Raw genomic sequence first — 17,495 nt, 5'->3', positions numbered from 1 at the left:
GACACCCACTGGTACCCACCCTGTACACTAGTGCTCAGGTAGTTTCTTTAGGTCAAGGAATGATATCTTGCGATATTAAATGTATTTTTCATATCGCTGTTTCATAAAATTTGAACAACGCAGTGCTCTATTTCTGTCTCTAAATCCTTATTATCAAATCTGTTTAAATCTCTTTTGCCTGTGTAGCATCCACATGTTTTCAGTCCTTCATAAGAAAAACACACACTTTTTTTTTTATAAATAAAGTGCACAATCAAAACCACTGCAGATGGTGGGGAATCACGACACTACAGCAGATAAATACTCATTCAGCAGTAGGAGAGGGCTTAGATTAAAGCTGATTTGAGGATTGTGCTCTATTCTCACTCTCTGAGACTTACTTTTGATGAGACCCAGTTTATATGTGACCCATTTCTCCAAACCACTTCAATTTGTGATGATCATGCACCAGGAAAAAGGCAAAAGCAGCATAATCCTACAAATAACAAGCTCATTTTTTTTTTATTTAAATGCCACCTTAAAGGTTAATAATTTATGCTGTATTTAGCCCTGTAAAGCCTGGCATATTAAATAAAATTATATATATTTCAAAAATTAACAGTGTAATGAACCTTTAGACATACACTACCGGTCAAGTTTTTGAACAGTAAGATGTAATGTAATGTTTTTAAAGAAGTCTCTTCTGCTCACCAAGCTTGCATTTATTTGATCCAAAGTACAGCAAAAACATTATAATAATATTTTTACAATTTAAAATAACCGTTTTCTATTTTATTTATATATATTTTAAAAAGTAATTTATTCCTGTGATCAAAGCAAAATTTTCAGCATCATAACTCCAGGCTTCAGTGTCATATGATTATTCAGAAATCATTCTAATATGCTGATTTTCTGTGCAAGAAATATTTTAAATAATTATCATATATATATATATATATATATATATATATATATATATATATATATATATATATATATATATACATACATACATATACATATACATATACATATATATATATATATATATATTATTAAGAATTATAAATATTAATACTTTGATATTATACTACTTTGATTTATAGAAATTAATACTTAGCAAGCATGCTTTAAATTGATCAAACATGATAATAAACACATTTATAATGTTACAAAAGATTTCTATTTCAGATAAATGCTGTTCTTCTGAATTTTATATTCATCAAAGAGGGAAAGCCTGAAAAAAAATACTCAGCTGTTTTTAAAATAATAATAATAATAATAATAAATGTTTGTGAGTACCAAATCAGAATAGTATAATGATTTCTAAAGGATCATATGAATAATAATGCTAAAAATTTAGCTTTGAAATCACAGGAATAAAGTACATTTTAAAATGTATTAAAAAAGAAAAGTTATTTTAAATTGTACAAATATTTCAACATTTTACTGGGGTTTTTTTGGGGGCTGTACTGTGGATTAAATAATTGCAGGCGTGGTGAGCAGAAGATACTTTCTTGCTAAAAAATCTTACTGTTAGTATATTCAAGAAAAAATAAAGCTTTCATATATTTCTTGTGTCATGTTTGATAAATACATGGAACCTATAGTGTGACAGTAAGAAAATGTAGCTCACACTTGAAGAAGCAACAAAAAAAAAATCAGAGGCTCAAACTAAGTGAAAATATGTAATATGCTAAGTGAAATGTATCTAATAAATATATATATATATATATATATATATATATATATATCATGTGTAAAACATTTTTACATGATGCAAGTTAAAACATTTTTTTTTAAATGTATAGATAATTAGGTAAACCCAAGCTGATTCAGTCCAGTAAGCACTCAGCTTGAAATATTACTAATGATGGATTAGCTTTTTTTAAAAAGGCCTTTTACTTGCTAGGAAGCATAAACTACTCAATCAAATGTGAGAAGGTATGTTGTAGATTGGTTTTTCACCATGTTTTGACCATGCTTACAAATATAATAGGATTTATAGGTTTAAGGAATGTATCGGTTTTCATTGAACTACTATATCTTTAACAAATGGTAGAAGAACAAAGGCAGCTAGTCACAACAAAAGATTGTATTTCAAATATTTATTTGTAGTTGTATGGTAAGACGGCCATATTGGATGACACATACATTGCCTGATCTTGCTGCCTCATCCTGGTCAATACGACAAAGTTTTAACCTGTGACCTTGATGCCCCCTTTAACATCTTAACAGCATCCTAACATATATTGCAACTGTTTTCCAATTCTCAGCGATTTTAAACATTCTATTAAAACAACCATAAATACATTGGAATTGCCAAATGTGAAGTTACACCCCCAGTAACGCTGTTTGTAACAAAAGCTATTTTTCATTAATACATGACAACAAAAACCCTGCTTAAATAAAAGGTCGAGAGTGAAAGGGTAAGAATCTATTAACCTTTTCCCATTCTAAAGCTATTTTGAAATAATTTATTTTAAATCATATTCATCTGGGTTTTCAGATGTGTTTTTTGTTTAAACAACCAAACCCTTGATTGAGTAGGCACAATGTTAAGATAATCAAAATGAAATATCCCATTTTAAATCCCATAAATATCACACAAACTTTTTGTAATACGGCCACACAGATTTATATTATAAAGATTTATTATAAATGTCAATTTCCCTTTAAATATTTAATCAAATTAGGTTGCAAAATGTTTGCATTTCATAGACACCTCAGCCAAAACACACACTCCTATTGATATATAATGTGACAGGTGTGCGTGTGTGTGTGCACGTCTCTAATGACTGCACTTTGACACGGAGCATTAATGGTAGGTGTTTGTGATGTATGGTCATGAGCTAAATAAGCTGCCACTGCGTGGACACTGGGTAATAAGCGATAGGGGCACTGGAGACATTTGGAAAGTCACAATAATTCCTGCCTTGTTTATTCATATATTACATACTATTACCAATATGGAAAAAAAAGATTTTAAAATTTATATTGAGGGTCATATTGTAATTAATGAAGACAACAAGAAAACAAGGCAATTATAAAATGTGAAATGAGGCAACTTATCTCAATGTGGCTTAAAGATTTCCCAATAACTGTCTATGAAACCAATAGCCACATTAAAAGTGATCATATTTTGCTGTGCGCTTCAACATGAGGGACAACTGGTAGGAAGAGGGGACATGGGACGATTTAGCTGACGGACTTGAGCTTAGTCCAGGGGTTGGTGCCACGCACTTCCAGAGGAGGGTTATTGGAGAAGATGTGGTTGCAAAGATCATCCAGTGGAGGCTCAGGATCTGTGGTGGCAAACTGAGCGGCATCTTCAATCTCCTTCCTTACTTCGACATCAATCTCCTGTAAAAGTTGTCAGTGTTTAGTGAAACCTTCCTGCACAAAAAATTCTTCATTTTCACATTCTTTAGTAAAACTGAGTAATTCAGTCTGAATCTTGTAAGTTTGTGCAGTCTCACCTTAAGCTCCTCCACGCTGGCCATGTTGTTGCTCAGCATGCGATCCTTCAGCATCGAGATGGGGTCGCTCTTACTGCGCACCTCCTGGATCTCCTCACGTGTGCGGTAACTATGAGAACAGTGGATAAGGAGAGCAAAGGTTGTCACATATGGGGAGGAGCAGTATTATCTATATTAGATATATAGAAATACAATCAAGAAGAGTTTTACTGAGGTTTAGTGATACTAAGCTGAGCTGTGTGAATTACACTACCTTTTATTTTATAAAGAAATTGATACTTTTATTCAGCAAGGACATAGAAAATGTATCAAAAGTTACAGTAAAGTTATTTGTAGTGGAACGTAAGATTTCTGTTCCAAATCTTTTAAAATTTTCACAAATTATTACTTAGCAATTCAACTACAGTTCTGAGGTCAAAAGTTGACATCCCCCTTTCAGAATCTGAAAAATGTTAATTATTTTCCTAAAAAAAGAAAAATCTTTGGTTTTTTAGTGAAAACTTTTTGAATCAGGGGTTTTCCTTCTGGAGCATCATTTGAACCTTCTAATAGTTGCATAGGAGTCGCTCAGTTGTCCTCAGTGTGAAAAGATGGATCTCAAAATCATACAGTCATTGTTGCAAAGGGTTCAAATACACAAAAATGCTGGAAAACCTAAAGTACTTTTCTAAAGAACAGCAGACAGTTTAGGACAAACAAGGGACAGCTGTGGATAATTCGTATTAACAACCAAGTGTATATAAACTTTTGAACAGGGTCATTTTTATAATTGTAACTATTATTTTCTCTTGTGGAGTGGACTATATGTAAACATCTTTTATGTGAAATATCTTCAAGTCGGTACTAAATAAACATGCCTTTTGTATGATCCCTCTTATTTTGGTAAAATAATGAACATTTTGCAGATTCTGAAAGGGGGATGATAACTTTTGAACTGTATTTTAAGAAATAAATGTTTCTTGAGCACCGAATCAGCATATTAGAATGTTTTTTTAAGTGTGATTTAAGACTGGAGTAATGACTGATAAAAAATCTGATTTTGCATCACAGGAATACATTACATTTTAAAATATATTCAAATAGACAACTATTATTTTAAATTTCAATAATATTTCACAATATCACTGTATTTTAATCAATCAAATGCAGTCTTGGTGACCTTAATATAATTCTTTCAGAAACATAAAAATATTACTGATCCCAAACATTTGAATGATAATATACCTAGTTCAAATGGTAAAGCATTTTAGATATAAAATCACATGCATTTCAGTTACTAAACTGATGACTTCTTCAATCTAATCTCCTGTCTAAATGTAGAAAAGCAGTTAGTAACATCGTTAAAAAGTCAATGTGACATAAGTGGTTCAACCGTAATTTTATAAAGCTATAAGAATATTCTTTGTGTGCAAAGAAAATAAAAATAACAGCTTTTTTCAACAATTTTCTGCTCTTCTGTGTCAGTCTGTGTCAGCGCCTTTATGCGAGTACCACAACATGTCCTTACTACCTTTCTAGGCCTTGAATGTGTCAGTTGTGTTGATGTCTATGCAGGGTCAGAAATCTCTTTATAATTTGTGTTCTGAAGATACATAAAGGTCTTACGGGTTTGGAATGACATTAGGGTGAGTAATTAATGACAGAATTTTCATTTTTGAATGAACTACCCCTTTAAAGCATCAGTGACCTTTGGTTGAGATTATGAAAAATATTACCTGACTCCTGGGTCACTCATACTATGTCCATGGTAACGATAAGTCTGCAGCTCCATCAGAATTGGACCCTATGAATATAAATTTCAGGTGTTTTATTATTGCCACATAACTGCTTATATCCCATGAGCATATCTGCAAACAGAAACATTTTAACAATTATCCTAAAGTTGCCACTGTAGAATTGTCCATATAATTACGGTGCATAACACACAATGTCAAATATAATTTTCTTAACAGAGCTATTAATCATCTACGATTTCATATCACATAACAACAGCTCACCTTTCCTGATCTGCAGTGATCAGCAGCAAATTTGGTGGCCTCCTTTACACAAAGAACGTCCATGCCATCCACCTACAATGCCAGAGATAGGGTGAGGACATATTCTACCATGAAGAGTAAATTCAGATACAGAGAAGTGTCAATCCTGCATCATACCCTTAATCCAGGGATGAAATCGCCTCTCTTGTAGTAGTCGGTACTAGCAGCCGCTCTCTCCACAGAAGTACCCATGCCGTATTTGTTATTCTCGCAAATGAAGATGCATGGCAGCTTCCACAGGGATGCCATATTATATGTTTCAAAGATCTGACCCTGCAGAAAAAGCATGCGTGAAATCTCGCTGTACAACCACCGCTATACACTCAGTTGTTCAAATGGTTATAAAGTAAAGTAAAGCAGTACATGGAAAGTCAAGACAGATCTGTATGAATTAGCAGATGAATTAGGACTAGCAGTATGTGAACACATAATTGTTTGGAGTTGTGTGAAAGTGACTTACCTGATTTGCAGCTCCATCACCATAGAGACAAACGCACAGCTCATTCTTGCCCAGGTATTGGCAGGCCAACGCTACACCTGCCCCAAGAGGCACCTGAGATACACAGGTGAAATAAGAATAGTTATTCACTAGTTGTTCGCTCAAAAATGAAACTTAGCCCATTATTTACTCACCTTTACTCACAAATGCAATTGGAGTTATATTAAAAATTGTTTTGGCTCCTCCAAGCTTTAGAATGGCATGGGTGAGTGTTTCTCTTCAACAGTCCAAAATAAGTCCAATAAAGTGCATCCATCCATAATAAAAAGTGGCTCACATGTTTCAGGGAGTTAATAAAGGCCTCTTGTAGTGAATTGTCATGAATTAGTACAAAACAAGAATTAGTAAAGAGGAATGTCAGATGATTGCCATATAAGTCAAGAGGAGACTGGTTTTCCTTTCTTAAAGTAAGGAAACTTTGCTTCTTTGCTCCTGTAAACAAACTTTTTTTTTCGCACAACACGTAAGCAGCTGTAAGCAGAGGATGTCCAAGACATCTGCCCAGAGCAGCATCCGTGTACAACTGTTAGCGCATACTAGATTTAAATGATTTGGATTGGATTGGTTCAGGTCGTACTTGGCTGATAGAACGTTTTGTGTTAGACTTGGCGACTCTGTGTCATCCTCAGCTCCCCTCTCATGTGGGGTCCCACAGGGCTCAGTGCTTGGCCCCCTCCTTTTTTCTCTTTATTTGCTCCCGGTTCCATAATTAGGAAGCATGGTATTCTTTTCCACTGTTATGCGGATGACAGCCAAATTTATATACCTCTTAAGAAAAATGACACTAGCTCTGTCGCTGCACTGCTGAAATGTCTGGATGACATCAAGGCCTGGATGTCTCTTAACTTTTTAAATTTTAATCATGAAAAAAACAGAGGTGATGGTTTTTAGTGGAACCACTGGAACCCCCCCGCCAGATCCTGGCCCCCTAACCCAGTACATGAAACCCACCATTACAAACCTGGGGGTGAAGATGGACCCTGATCTTAAACTTGAGAGCCAGATCAGGTCTGTCGTGAAATCAAGTTTCTTTCACCTGAGGCGGCTGGCCAAAATAAAACCGATTTTTTCCAGGCAGCACTTTGAGACAGTGGTCCACGCTTTTATAACCACTCGGCTGGATTACTGCAACGCACTGTATGTGGGGGTCAGTGTGTCGGCCATCTCTCGGCTCCAGATGGTACAGAACGCTGCAGCTCGTTTTTTAACCGGCACAAGAAAACATGAGCACATTACCCCCATTTTAGCCTCACTCCACTGGCTGCCCATACATTTTAGAGTTCATTTTAAAATTCTTTTATTTGCCTTTAAATCCCTCAATGGTCTTGCCCGCCATACCTCTCTGAACTTGTACACTTTTACACTCCTTCCCGGTCTCTCAGGTCAGCTGATCGGCTGCTCCTGAGAGAGCCTAAAACAAAGCGGAAGCTCAGAGGGGATCGTGCCTTCGCTGTGGCAGCTCCAAAACTTTGGAACAATCTGCCTCTGCACATCAGACAGGCTTCCTCTCTGTCTGTTTTTAAATCCCACCTAAAGACCCACCTCTTCTATTTGGCTTTTAACACCTAGTAGGAAGTTGATTTTACTTGATTCTACCGTGTTTTATCTGTTATCTTGTTTGTTTTATTGTATTTTACCTCATTGTGTCCATTGTCCTATTGTTCTTCTGTTGTGTTATTTATTATTGTTGTATCTTGTGCAGCACTTTGGAAACCTTGTGTTTGTTTAAATTGTGCCCCCCCCCCCCCCCCCCCGAAGCTGTGTGAGGCACTTTTTATTATGAAAGGATTTACTTCATTGGACTTTTGAAGAGAAGCCCATTGTCATTTCTAAAGCTTGGAGGAGCCAGAACAATTTTTAATATAACTCCAATTGCATTCGTCTGAAAGAAGAAATTCATATACACCTAGGATGCTTTGAGGGAAAGTAAATAATGGGCTAATTTTCATTTTCGGGAGAACTAACCGCTAACCTTTTAATACAGTATTGATATCAGCTGTCTAAAAAAAAAAAAAAACTCCAAATTATTTATTTAAAATACCTGAGCTCCAACAATTCCATTTCCACCATAAAAATGTTTAGTGTACATGTGCATAGACCCTCCTTTTCCTTTGGCAATACCTCCTCTACGACCTGATGAGAAATAGAGGCACAAGATAAACAACTAACTAAATAAAAGAGATAAATGATAAAGAGATCACAACTTTTAACTGTTAATCTGTTTCTGTTGTTCTCACCAGTGAGCTCTGCCATGATCTCACGAACAGTGCCCCCTCTAGTGAGAGTGTACCCGTGGGCACGATACGCTGTGATCAGATGATCTGACAGATTAATACCTGCCTCAATACCCATTGCACAAGCTTCCTGTCAGAGGACACAATGCATTTGTAAGTATTTCTGTCTCCACCAAGTTGTCAACATCTGAATCAATAACAAATGTGACCCTAGACCACAAAACCTGTCATAAATAAGCTTTCCATTGATATATAGTTTCTTAGACTAGGACAATATTTGGACGAGATACAACTAATTGAAAATCTGGAATATGGGGGTGTAAAAAAATATATCTAAATACTGAGAAAATCAGATTTAAAGTTGTCCAAATGAAGTTCTTAGCAATGCATATTACTAATCAAAAAATAAGTTTTGATATATGTGCAGTATGACATTTACAAAAAGACCCATAGAATGTATTTTTGGGTATTGCTACAAATATAGCCATGCTACTTAAGACTGGTTTTGTGGTCCAGGGTCCCAAATTAATTTTGCAACCATGTGAATCAAAACATAAAATACATATTTTACACTGAAAAAAGTGAGTGCTTAGAACTGAAAGAGTCTCTGATAATGTTCTGCTTATATAGATTGTGTCTGTGTTTGCAATGTATGGTTCACCTGTCCATCATAAAGGTGACAGAAGCCCCTGATGATCTTCTGCTTGTAGAGCTGATCGGCTTTGAGCTCCATACGTCTTATGGTCTGCATTGTGCGGTAGTACTGAAGACCCTCCTCTCTTGTAAGCACGGACTGCAGTGGTGGGCCCTCCTCCAGCTTGTGTAAGTCACATTTCTGCCAAAAGACAAAAAATGTTTATGCTTACAAATGGATTAAGATATACTAAAACGCACAGTAAAAAATGTTAACAAATTTGAAGTTGGTAAAAGGTCAAAATAAATTATGTAATAAATCTGTTTACTAAGGCTGCATATATTTGATAAAAATGCAGTAGAACATTTTTTTGTGTGATGGAAAAGCTGAATTTTTAGAAGGCATTACACCAGTTTTCAGTGTCACAGAAATCATTCTAATATGCTGATTTGGTGCTCAAAAACATTTCCTATTATCAATGTTGAAAGCAGTTGTGCTACTTAATATCTTTATAGAAACTGTGATGTTTTAATTTCTTTTAAAATATGAATTGCTTAAAACTTTTGAAAAGTGGCGTATATGCACTAAAATATATTTTACATCATGAATTAAGCAACTGCTGATCTGTTAAACTCACCTTAATATCAAAGGTGGCCTGAGGGGTAAAGTCTGCATAGGTCCTGGCAGACACAACCACTCTTGCGCCCTATAAAACATAAAAATAAATAAATAAATAGAAAATACATTTTTTTTTAAACTAAGAAAATGAGTGAAGATGGTGTTAAAAATAAGCAGTCACATGGAAACACATACACACACACACACACACACACACACACACACACACACACACACACACACATATCTGACAGGAACTGAAATGTTAACAAATCCCGGTCAAAGTGCTCTGTCTAAAGCAGGAAGTAAAAAATGAAATATATCTGTAACAATCCGACCTACATAACCATATCATTTCACTCAAAAACTACATCAACAAACCTGCTATTTAATACCAATAAATCAACACACAGGCCTAAATGTGAAAAACTGACAATGCATGGTATCATCTACACTGACTTTGCACATCTCTTTGATTATAGGTTTGGATGTAGAAAACTGAAACATCACAAGGAATCCATCCACTATTAGATGCGGGACCAACATACTGAGCACTTTCACAGATCTTTTGCATCAGGTATCAAACCGTGACAAAGAAAGAACAAATAAAGACTGGGGAAGAAAAATCTGTTTAGTGATTAAAGAGTCATCGGCCGAAGCATTGTGAGTTGGAGTACGCAAGTGCTCTGGGTAAAGTGGAAGGGGCATGCAATACTCCATGTGGAGGGTTAAAAGTTATGAAAATCTGTGTATATAAATACAGTTGAAGGTCAAAAGTTTACATACACCTGCAGAATCTGCAAAATGTTCATTATTTTACTAAAATAAAAGGGATCATACAAAATACATTCATTTAGTACTGACCCGATTAAGATATTTCACATGAAATACATTTACATACAGTCAACAAGAGAAAATAATTGTTGAATTTATGAAAAATGACACTATTCAAATGTTTACATATCCTTGATTCTTAATACTACTTCACAGCTGCGAGTCCCTTGTTTACCCTGAACAGTTAAACTGCACGCTGTTCTTCAAAAAAAATCGTTTAGGTCCCACAAATTTTTTGTTTTTTTTCTGCATTTTTGTGTATTTAATCCCTTTGACTGAATGATTTTGAGATCCATCTTTTCACACTGAGGACAACTAAGGGACTCATATGCAACCATTACAGAAGTTTTAAACGCTCACTGATGATTCAGAAGGAAACACAATGCGTTAAGATTATAGATTAGGGTCAATTTAACTTATTTTGTCTTCTGGGAAACATGTAAGTATCTTCAGTAGCTTCTGAAGGGCAGTACTAAATAAAAAAAAATGATATTATATAATTAGGCAAAAATTTTGAAAAATGTACACATCTTCATTCTGTTCAAAGGTTTATACCCCTGGCTTTTAATACACAGTGTTTCCTTCTGGAGCATCAATGAGCATTTGAGCTTCTGAAATAGTTGCATATGAGTCATTGTCTCAAAATCATACAGTCACTGTTGGAATCAAGTGTATGTAAACTTTTGAATGAAATTTAAAAAAAATGCATTTTGTGTGATCCCACTTATTTTGGTAAAATGATAAACATTCTGCAAGGTGCATGTACACTTTTAACCTCAACTGTGAAAGAGACAGTATATAGTTTTAACATAGGGGCTGCCAGTACTCACAGCAAGCTGTGGCTCTGGTAAGGGAGTCTCTGCAGCCAGGCTGTGGGTGTTCTCTGGGAAGGAATTATCAAGGCCCAGGACGCTCCCGGCTGGTGAGGGCCAATTGGATGTGAGGGGGTGTGAGCTGGTTACATTGGAACTGCTGTTAGCTACCACCGGGGTTAACTGTACTAGACTGGTGGCTTGGTGTATAGGCGACTTAATTAGGGCAGGCAATGGGGGAACATCTATAATGGGACTGATGATTTTTTCAAATATAGGTTTTTGTCTTTCTGATATTCTTTCTGTAAGCAGAGGAACCACGCTTGATTCTTCTGAGGTGGATGAACCACTGCTCATCACAGAACTTTCTTTCTGAGCTACAGCCTCTGAGGAAACCACATCTGTGTGTCCTACAGCTTTGTATTCTACATGAGTGTTTGAAGGTGTTTGTGTTAAAGGAGAGGAAACTGAAGGGTTGTGGGGTTGTGAATCTTTTAAGCATGAAGAGAGGTCAGGATCGTGGTCATGTGGAGCGGTCAAATTTGCATATTCGCTCTGGACCGCCAGGAGCTGCAGAACGAACCGGAAAGAGGAGGACTGTAAAAAGAAGGACACAGGTCACTCCAGACGGTCAGACTCAGAAGGGGTACATTTAAAGGAGCAAGATGAGATTTTTAAAAGTTTAGAGACCACAAAGATGACATTTTACTGCACTAAACCCAAAATCTAATCTATGCTAACCTACACTAAGCTACTCACAGACAATAAACAACTGTTGATGGCTACCAGTCAGATAACATTCAAATGGTCAAAATGGCTGACGTTAACACTGATTTCTAGACAGCAGGGTGCCCAATAATTAATACAACGGTGATATCCACATTTACAATTTTATTATGAGAATTGAGATGTACACTGAACATAACTTGTTGAATATTTACTAGGGCTGGGCGATATGGCTGAAAACTATATCACGATATCAGTGTTTCATATCGGTCGATATCGATAATTATTGATATTTTTATGACCCATTTAAAATAAGGACCAGGAGAAAAATATATTACACTCAAGCATTTTTATTTTAAACTTAACCTGCCTCTGATCATAATCCCCTCAGTTATTAAGACAGACATGTCAACAACCATGGAAAACTCAAATAATTAAAATGTAAACATAAGTCTAAAGTCACAATATACACTTAATTATCTCTTAATCCTCAATTCAAACCCCATTCATTGTCGATAAAGTGAATGGTTTAGGTAATGTGTGGCCCAGAAGTACGGCTTGACCACAGGTCAGAGGTTGTTGCAAAGTACTTGGCTGATAATATTTATTTCTGCAGAGATTGCTGGTTGCCAGTAGCCAACATTACTTCTTTCCCGGTACTTTAGCCTATACTTTGTGTAATAACAAAAATATTTGTTGAAAAAATAAGTCCAAAACTTTCAACATTTTGAACAATAGGGCCTTACAATACATATATATATATATATTTTTTTTTTTTCAGAAATTCTTGTTTTAATTTTTCTGATAATCAAATGAAAGCAAAATCACAGATTTATTTTTAAAAATAAAAATAAACAGAGCTTTACTGTTAAAATTAATACATAGAAGAAAAATTATATTCAGTTAAAAAAGGTTTAATAATAATAGTATTTTTTCAACAATTAAGTGGTGACTCTTTATTTTATTTTTTATCATATATATTGTTTTATGTAAATTATTTAAATGTGAACAACATATAAACACCTACATTATACTGTACAGTTATACAAGACTAATATGGTTCTGTCACATTTTAAACCGTACTTTTATTTTGACAGGTTGCCTTGAAGTTTCAGTGTGTAATACAGAATGAATGATGCTAGTTTCACTAATGAAACGGTAAAATTGATAAAAAGTGACACTCACAGCAGCTTTGGAGATTTTTGTCTGTTCATGTGAGATGTAAAGGCCAAAAATTAGCGGGAGCGTCACGTGTGCAGTATGCGTGTAGTGAAAATAAAACGCGTCTCCTCCATTCATATAGAGCATAGAGATATAGAGGCAAACGGGAACATGCAGGATTCATATTGAAACGGTCTTTTTGCATTTCAGTTTTCACAGACACTAGTCCATATCGCGATCTGAATTAATTAACAGACCAACTTTTGATTTATTGGTCCAAAAATCGACGAATTCCGCCCTATAGTAAAGTCCGTTTTTATGAATGGAGTCCGCGATCCCGTCTGTGAGGAGACATTGTAAACGCGCGATCATGTAGAGACAGAAATCAAATGCTGTCGTGTAAATAAGATAAATAACATAAGGCTATTTAGTTTGTTTAATACAACAACATGGACCCGTTCTGTAGGAAAGATAACCTTAACTTCTATTGTGGTCTGGCGCTATGAACTGAGCGTTAAAGGGAGGCTGGGCGGGCCGACGAAGAATACAAAATATCGAACACATTTTATATTGATATCGATCTCTTGTCTATCGCGATATATATCGTTATCGTTTTATCGCCCAGCCCTAATATTTACTCAAAAAAAGTACTAAAAAAAGTATGTATTGTCAAAGCGGTTGTCAACCTTCAGAACCGACACTGATATTGTTGTTCATCACACACTGAATGTTGGCCAAATTATATCACAACTTCAAATACCAGAAAGCCACAATATATCTCAAACACGTTTGAACTGATGTCTCTCTTCCTATAAAAAACTCTAAATCCACCAGAGGAAAAAAGGGTACTTTCCATGACAAAACTGTGAGTGCTTTTAACGTACACATGTCTGTGTCTGTGTGTGTGTGTGTGTGTGTGTGTGTGTGTGTGTGTGTGTCTGTGTGTGCGTGTGCGTGTGCGTGTGTGTGCGTGTGTGTTTTAAAGGTAAGATGTGAACTATAGTGGTTGGCTTGGGTAAATAGAGCAGAATTATTCCCCTCAAACCCACAACACAGCAAACTAAAAAAGACAGCCACAATATGAGTAAAAAGTAAAAAGCATGTAGCAGAAGCGTGTTTAATATGTCAAAACCAGTGACTGGAAACTCAGTGAGGAAGAGAGGATGAGCTTAAAATCATAAGTGAGGAAAAAAAAGGCTTTGTAATGAAATAATTTCAAGCAAAAATAAAGACCATAACGTTCATAACAACAGATAGAATAGAAACTGAAGAAAAGCGCAGATGGCACAGACGTCATGTCAATAAGCCCATTTCTAACTACCATCTCTTACCTCTGATACCAGTTCGGCTCCCTTAAAGGCAGCCCATGCATCAGTAAAAAGGAGCAAATGTCATTTTGAGAGAAGGAGAGAGAGAGAATTAGTAAAGAGAAGAGATAGAAGATGAGAGCTGAATTATTACCACGAAAACAGAGATGCTTGGCTTGTTTTGCAAAATTCCATTCATTTTATTGTGCCAACAAATGTTTTATTATTAGACTTAAGGTCACAGTTGGACAGGAAAAAAATGACTCTCTGATTAGAGATATGCACCGCAATTTTTGATTTCATCTAGGGTAAGACATTAAAAAAAATGTTTTGAATGCCTCTCGTTTTGTTATATTTTTAGGCCAATGTAGTTATGGAATTAATAAGGAGTTTATCATGTCTAAGCATGAATGTATTTTTCACAAGAAAGGTCAATCAGCTTTGAAAAAAGCTGATAAAATGTTCATTATTTTACCTAAATAAGAGGGATCATACAAAATACTTATTATTTTTTTATTAAGAGCCAGGGGTGTAAACTTTTGAATGGAGTGAGGATGTGTGTATTTTTCTTATTTTGCCTAAATATATATATATATTTTTCATTTAGTATTGCCCTTCAGAAGCTACAGAAGATACTTACATGTTTCCCAGAAGACAAAATAAGTGAAATTTACCCTAATCTTCACATTCAAAAAGTTTACACCCCTGGCTCTTAATGCATTGTGTTTTCTTCTGAAGCATCAGTGAGTGTTTGAACCATCTGTAATAGTTGCATATGAGTCTCTCAGATGTCCTCAGTGTGAAAAGATGGATCTCATAATCATACAGTCATTGTTGGAAAGGGTTCAAATACACAAAAATGTTGAAAAACCACATAATTTGTGGGACCTGAAGGATTTTTTTTGAAGAACAGTGAGCAGTTTAATTGTTCAGAACAAACAAAGGACTCATGATCAACTATCACAAAAAAAAAAAAAAACAGTGGATCATTCGGGTAACAACACAGCATTAAGAATAAAGTGTATGTAAACTTTTGAATGGGGTCTTTTTTATAAATTCAACTATTATGAGTGGCATTGAACTATTAGAAACAGACTAAAACGTTGCTGTCCACTAAATGTTGCATAAAACAGATCATCAAGCATCTGGACATTTGCCACTGCTCAGTAAATATGATGAAAGACATAGTGTCTCTCTCTGAGGTCACCTTTTATTTCTGACAGAGAATTACAGCACTATTTAAACCAACCGTTTTATTGTTTTCTGTCATTACAGTGTTTTATTATAGGTTAACTTAGTTCAATGACAGCTTGTTGAAGAACCAGTTATAGACGTCACCCTCCCAGTGCATTTTAGCTAGCTAGTAAAGCTAAATCACTTTGAACAAATAGTAAAATGTGTGATTATATTTACATCAATAATAAAAAGAAATGCGTTAACGTGAAATAACTAGCACCAACATGAGAACTTGACAGCAATGTGTCTCTAGCAGGGTGTCAGTTGGGCCTTGCGAACCCTGCAAGGTCAACATAGCATGACTGAGCTTCGCTAGCCGTCAAAATATTCGTAAATGTGCTTTACCAAACAAAGCAGCAAACTTTATGAACCAAGGGATAAAATACTTACGTTCCTGCTGGCGCTGCCCCTCAGAACGTTGGAAATTATGGTTAGCATCTTTCGCATACTATTAACCCACAGCTAACCAGAAACAGATCTCCTTCAATCCTTCTCTCACACAAGCCAGCCCTGCAAACGAGATTTACACCCTCTGCAGATTCGCTGCAAATTCTGTTGGAAATACTGCCTCCTGCTGGACCGAGCCCACACTACACCGGGGTTTCTTAATCCTGTTTGCGGGATTCCTGCATCACTAGGATGTCAAATGTAGTATTCTGTTTTCAGTCATATATAAATACACAACCTCATGCGTCAAAAAATATGCTTGCTCGTTTTGTTTCTTCTAACCAAAGCATTAAGCTGTGGAAAGCAAGTGCCAAAAACGAGGTCTTTTTTGTTTTATTGTAGAATTGCAAGGTGTATAGTTTTGTTTTGTAAAGTATTGTTTAGGTAATGTGGAAAAGTATTAAGTGATTAAGGTCTATTTTTTTTTCTTTTCTTTTTTTTACCCAACGTTGAAGGTCTATTCTGTGTTTTTTAACCAACGTTTTCCCTTTTGTGTGTGTGTGTGTATTTTAATATTGATTATATAAATGTGACCCTGGACGACAAAACCAATCTTATTTAGCACAGGTATATTTGTAGCAATAGCCAACAATACATTGCATGGGTCAAAATTATTGATTTTTCATTTATGCCAAAAATCATTAGGATATTAAGTAAAGATCATGTTCCATGAAGATATTTTGTAAATTGCCTGCCATAAATATATCAAAACTTAATTATTGATTAGTAATATGCATTGCTAAGAACTTCATTTGGACAACTTTCAAGGAGATTGTCTCAATATTTAAATTTTTTGGCATTCAAATAGTTGTATCTCGGCCAAATGCTGTCCTATCCTAACAAACAATACATCAATGGAAACTAATTTATTTCAGATGACTTATATATCTCACTTTGAAAAAAATGACCCTTCTGACTGGTTTTGTGGTCCAGGGTCACATATATACCAATTGAAAAATATGTACACTACCAGTCAAAAGTTTTTTAACAGTAAGATTTTAATGTTTTTAAATTAGTCTTTTCTGCTCACCAAGCCTGCATTTATTTGATCCAAAGTACAGCAAAAACAGTAAAATTGCAAATATTTTTACTATTTTAAAATAACAGTTTTCCATTCAAATATATTTTAAAATGTAATTTATTAATGTGATCAAAGATCAATTTTCAGTGCCATTACTCCAGGCTTAAGTGTCACATGATCCTTAAGAAATCATTCTAATATGCTGATTTGCTGCATTTTTAATTATTATTATCATCAATATTTAAAACAGATGAGAAATTTGTTTTTCAGGATTATTTGAATAGAAAGATCCAAAGATCTGCATTTATCTGAAATAAAAAGCTTTTGTGACATTATACATTATACCAATCAAAAGCTTGGAGTCAGTATAATTTTTAAATGGATCAAAAGTGATGATAAAGATGTTTATAATGTTACAAAAGATTTCTATTTCAGATAAATGAACCTTATGAACATTCTATTCATCAAAGAA

General features: G+C 35.1%; 1 protein-coding gene across 3 annotated transcripts; it reads right to left on the bottom strand.

Moving 5' to 3' along the window:
* Positions 1-2,072: 2,072 nt before the first annotated feature.
* pdha1a (pyruvate dehydrogenase E1 subunit alpha 1a) lies at positions 2,073-16,080 on the bottom strand. Of its 3 annotated transcripts, XM_073840337.1 has the most exons (12): positions 15,946-16,076; positions 14,344-14,364; positions 9,499-9,567; positions 8,889-9,062; positions 8,231-8,357; positions 8,035-8,126; positions 5,955-6,047; positions 5,612-5,767; positions 5,456-5,527; positions 5,174-5,241; positions 3,459-3,567; positions 2,073-3,342 (listed from the first exon to the last, which is right to left on the bottom strand). In XM_073840337.1, the coding sequence occupies exons 1-12, from the start codon at positions 16,000-16,002 to the stop codon at positions 3,178-3,180; spliced, it is 1,203 nt and encodes a 400-aa protein (XP_073696438.1). In that variant the 5' UTR covers positions 16,003-16,076; the 3' UTR covers positions 2,073-3,177. The 3 variants fall into 3 exon arrangements, with proteins under 3 accessions (XP_073696438.1, XP_073696439.1, XP_073696441.1); XM_073840338.1 differs by lacking the exon at positions 14,344-14,364 and having other exon boundaries at positions 15,946-16,080; XM_073840340.1 differs by lacking the exons at positions 14,344-14,364; positions 15,946-16,076 and adding an exon at positions 11,144-11,643.
* Positions 16,081-17,495: the final 1,415 nt, after the last annotated feature.

Source organism: Garra rufa, chromosome 5 (assembly GCF_049309525.1).
Source record: "Garra rufa chromosome 5, GarRuf1.0, whole genome shotgun sequence".
Taxonomy (NCBI): domain Eukaryota; kingdom Metazoa; phylum Chordata; class Actinopteri; order Cypriniformes; family Cyprinidae; genus Garra; species Garra rufa.
The sequence above is the reverse complement of the archived record's forward strand: the minus strand, read 5'-3'. Positions and strand labels throughout refer to the sequence as shown.

What these genes read in the sequence shown, in the direction of transcription:
- pdha1a (XM_073840340.1), bottom strand. Translation starts at nt 11,482, where the DNA reads ATGAGCAGTGGTTCATCCACCTCAGAAGAATCAAGCGTGGTTCCTCTG. An exon ending in GATCATGGCAGAGCTCACTG is followed by an intron (nt 8,127 to 8,230) that starts GTGAGAACAACA and finishes ATTTCTCATCAG; the next exon opens with GTCGTAGAGGAGGTATTGCC. An exon ending in CCAGCGTGGAGGAGCTTAAG is followed by an intron (nt 3,343 to 3,458) that starts GTGAGACTGCAC and finishes CAACTTTTACAG; the next exon opens with GAGATTGATGTCGAAGTAAG.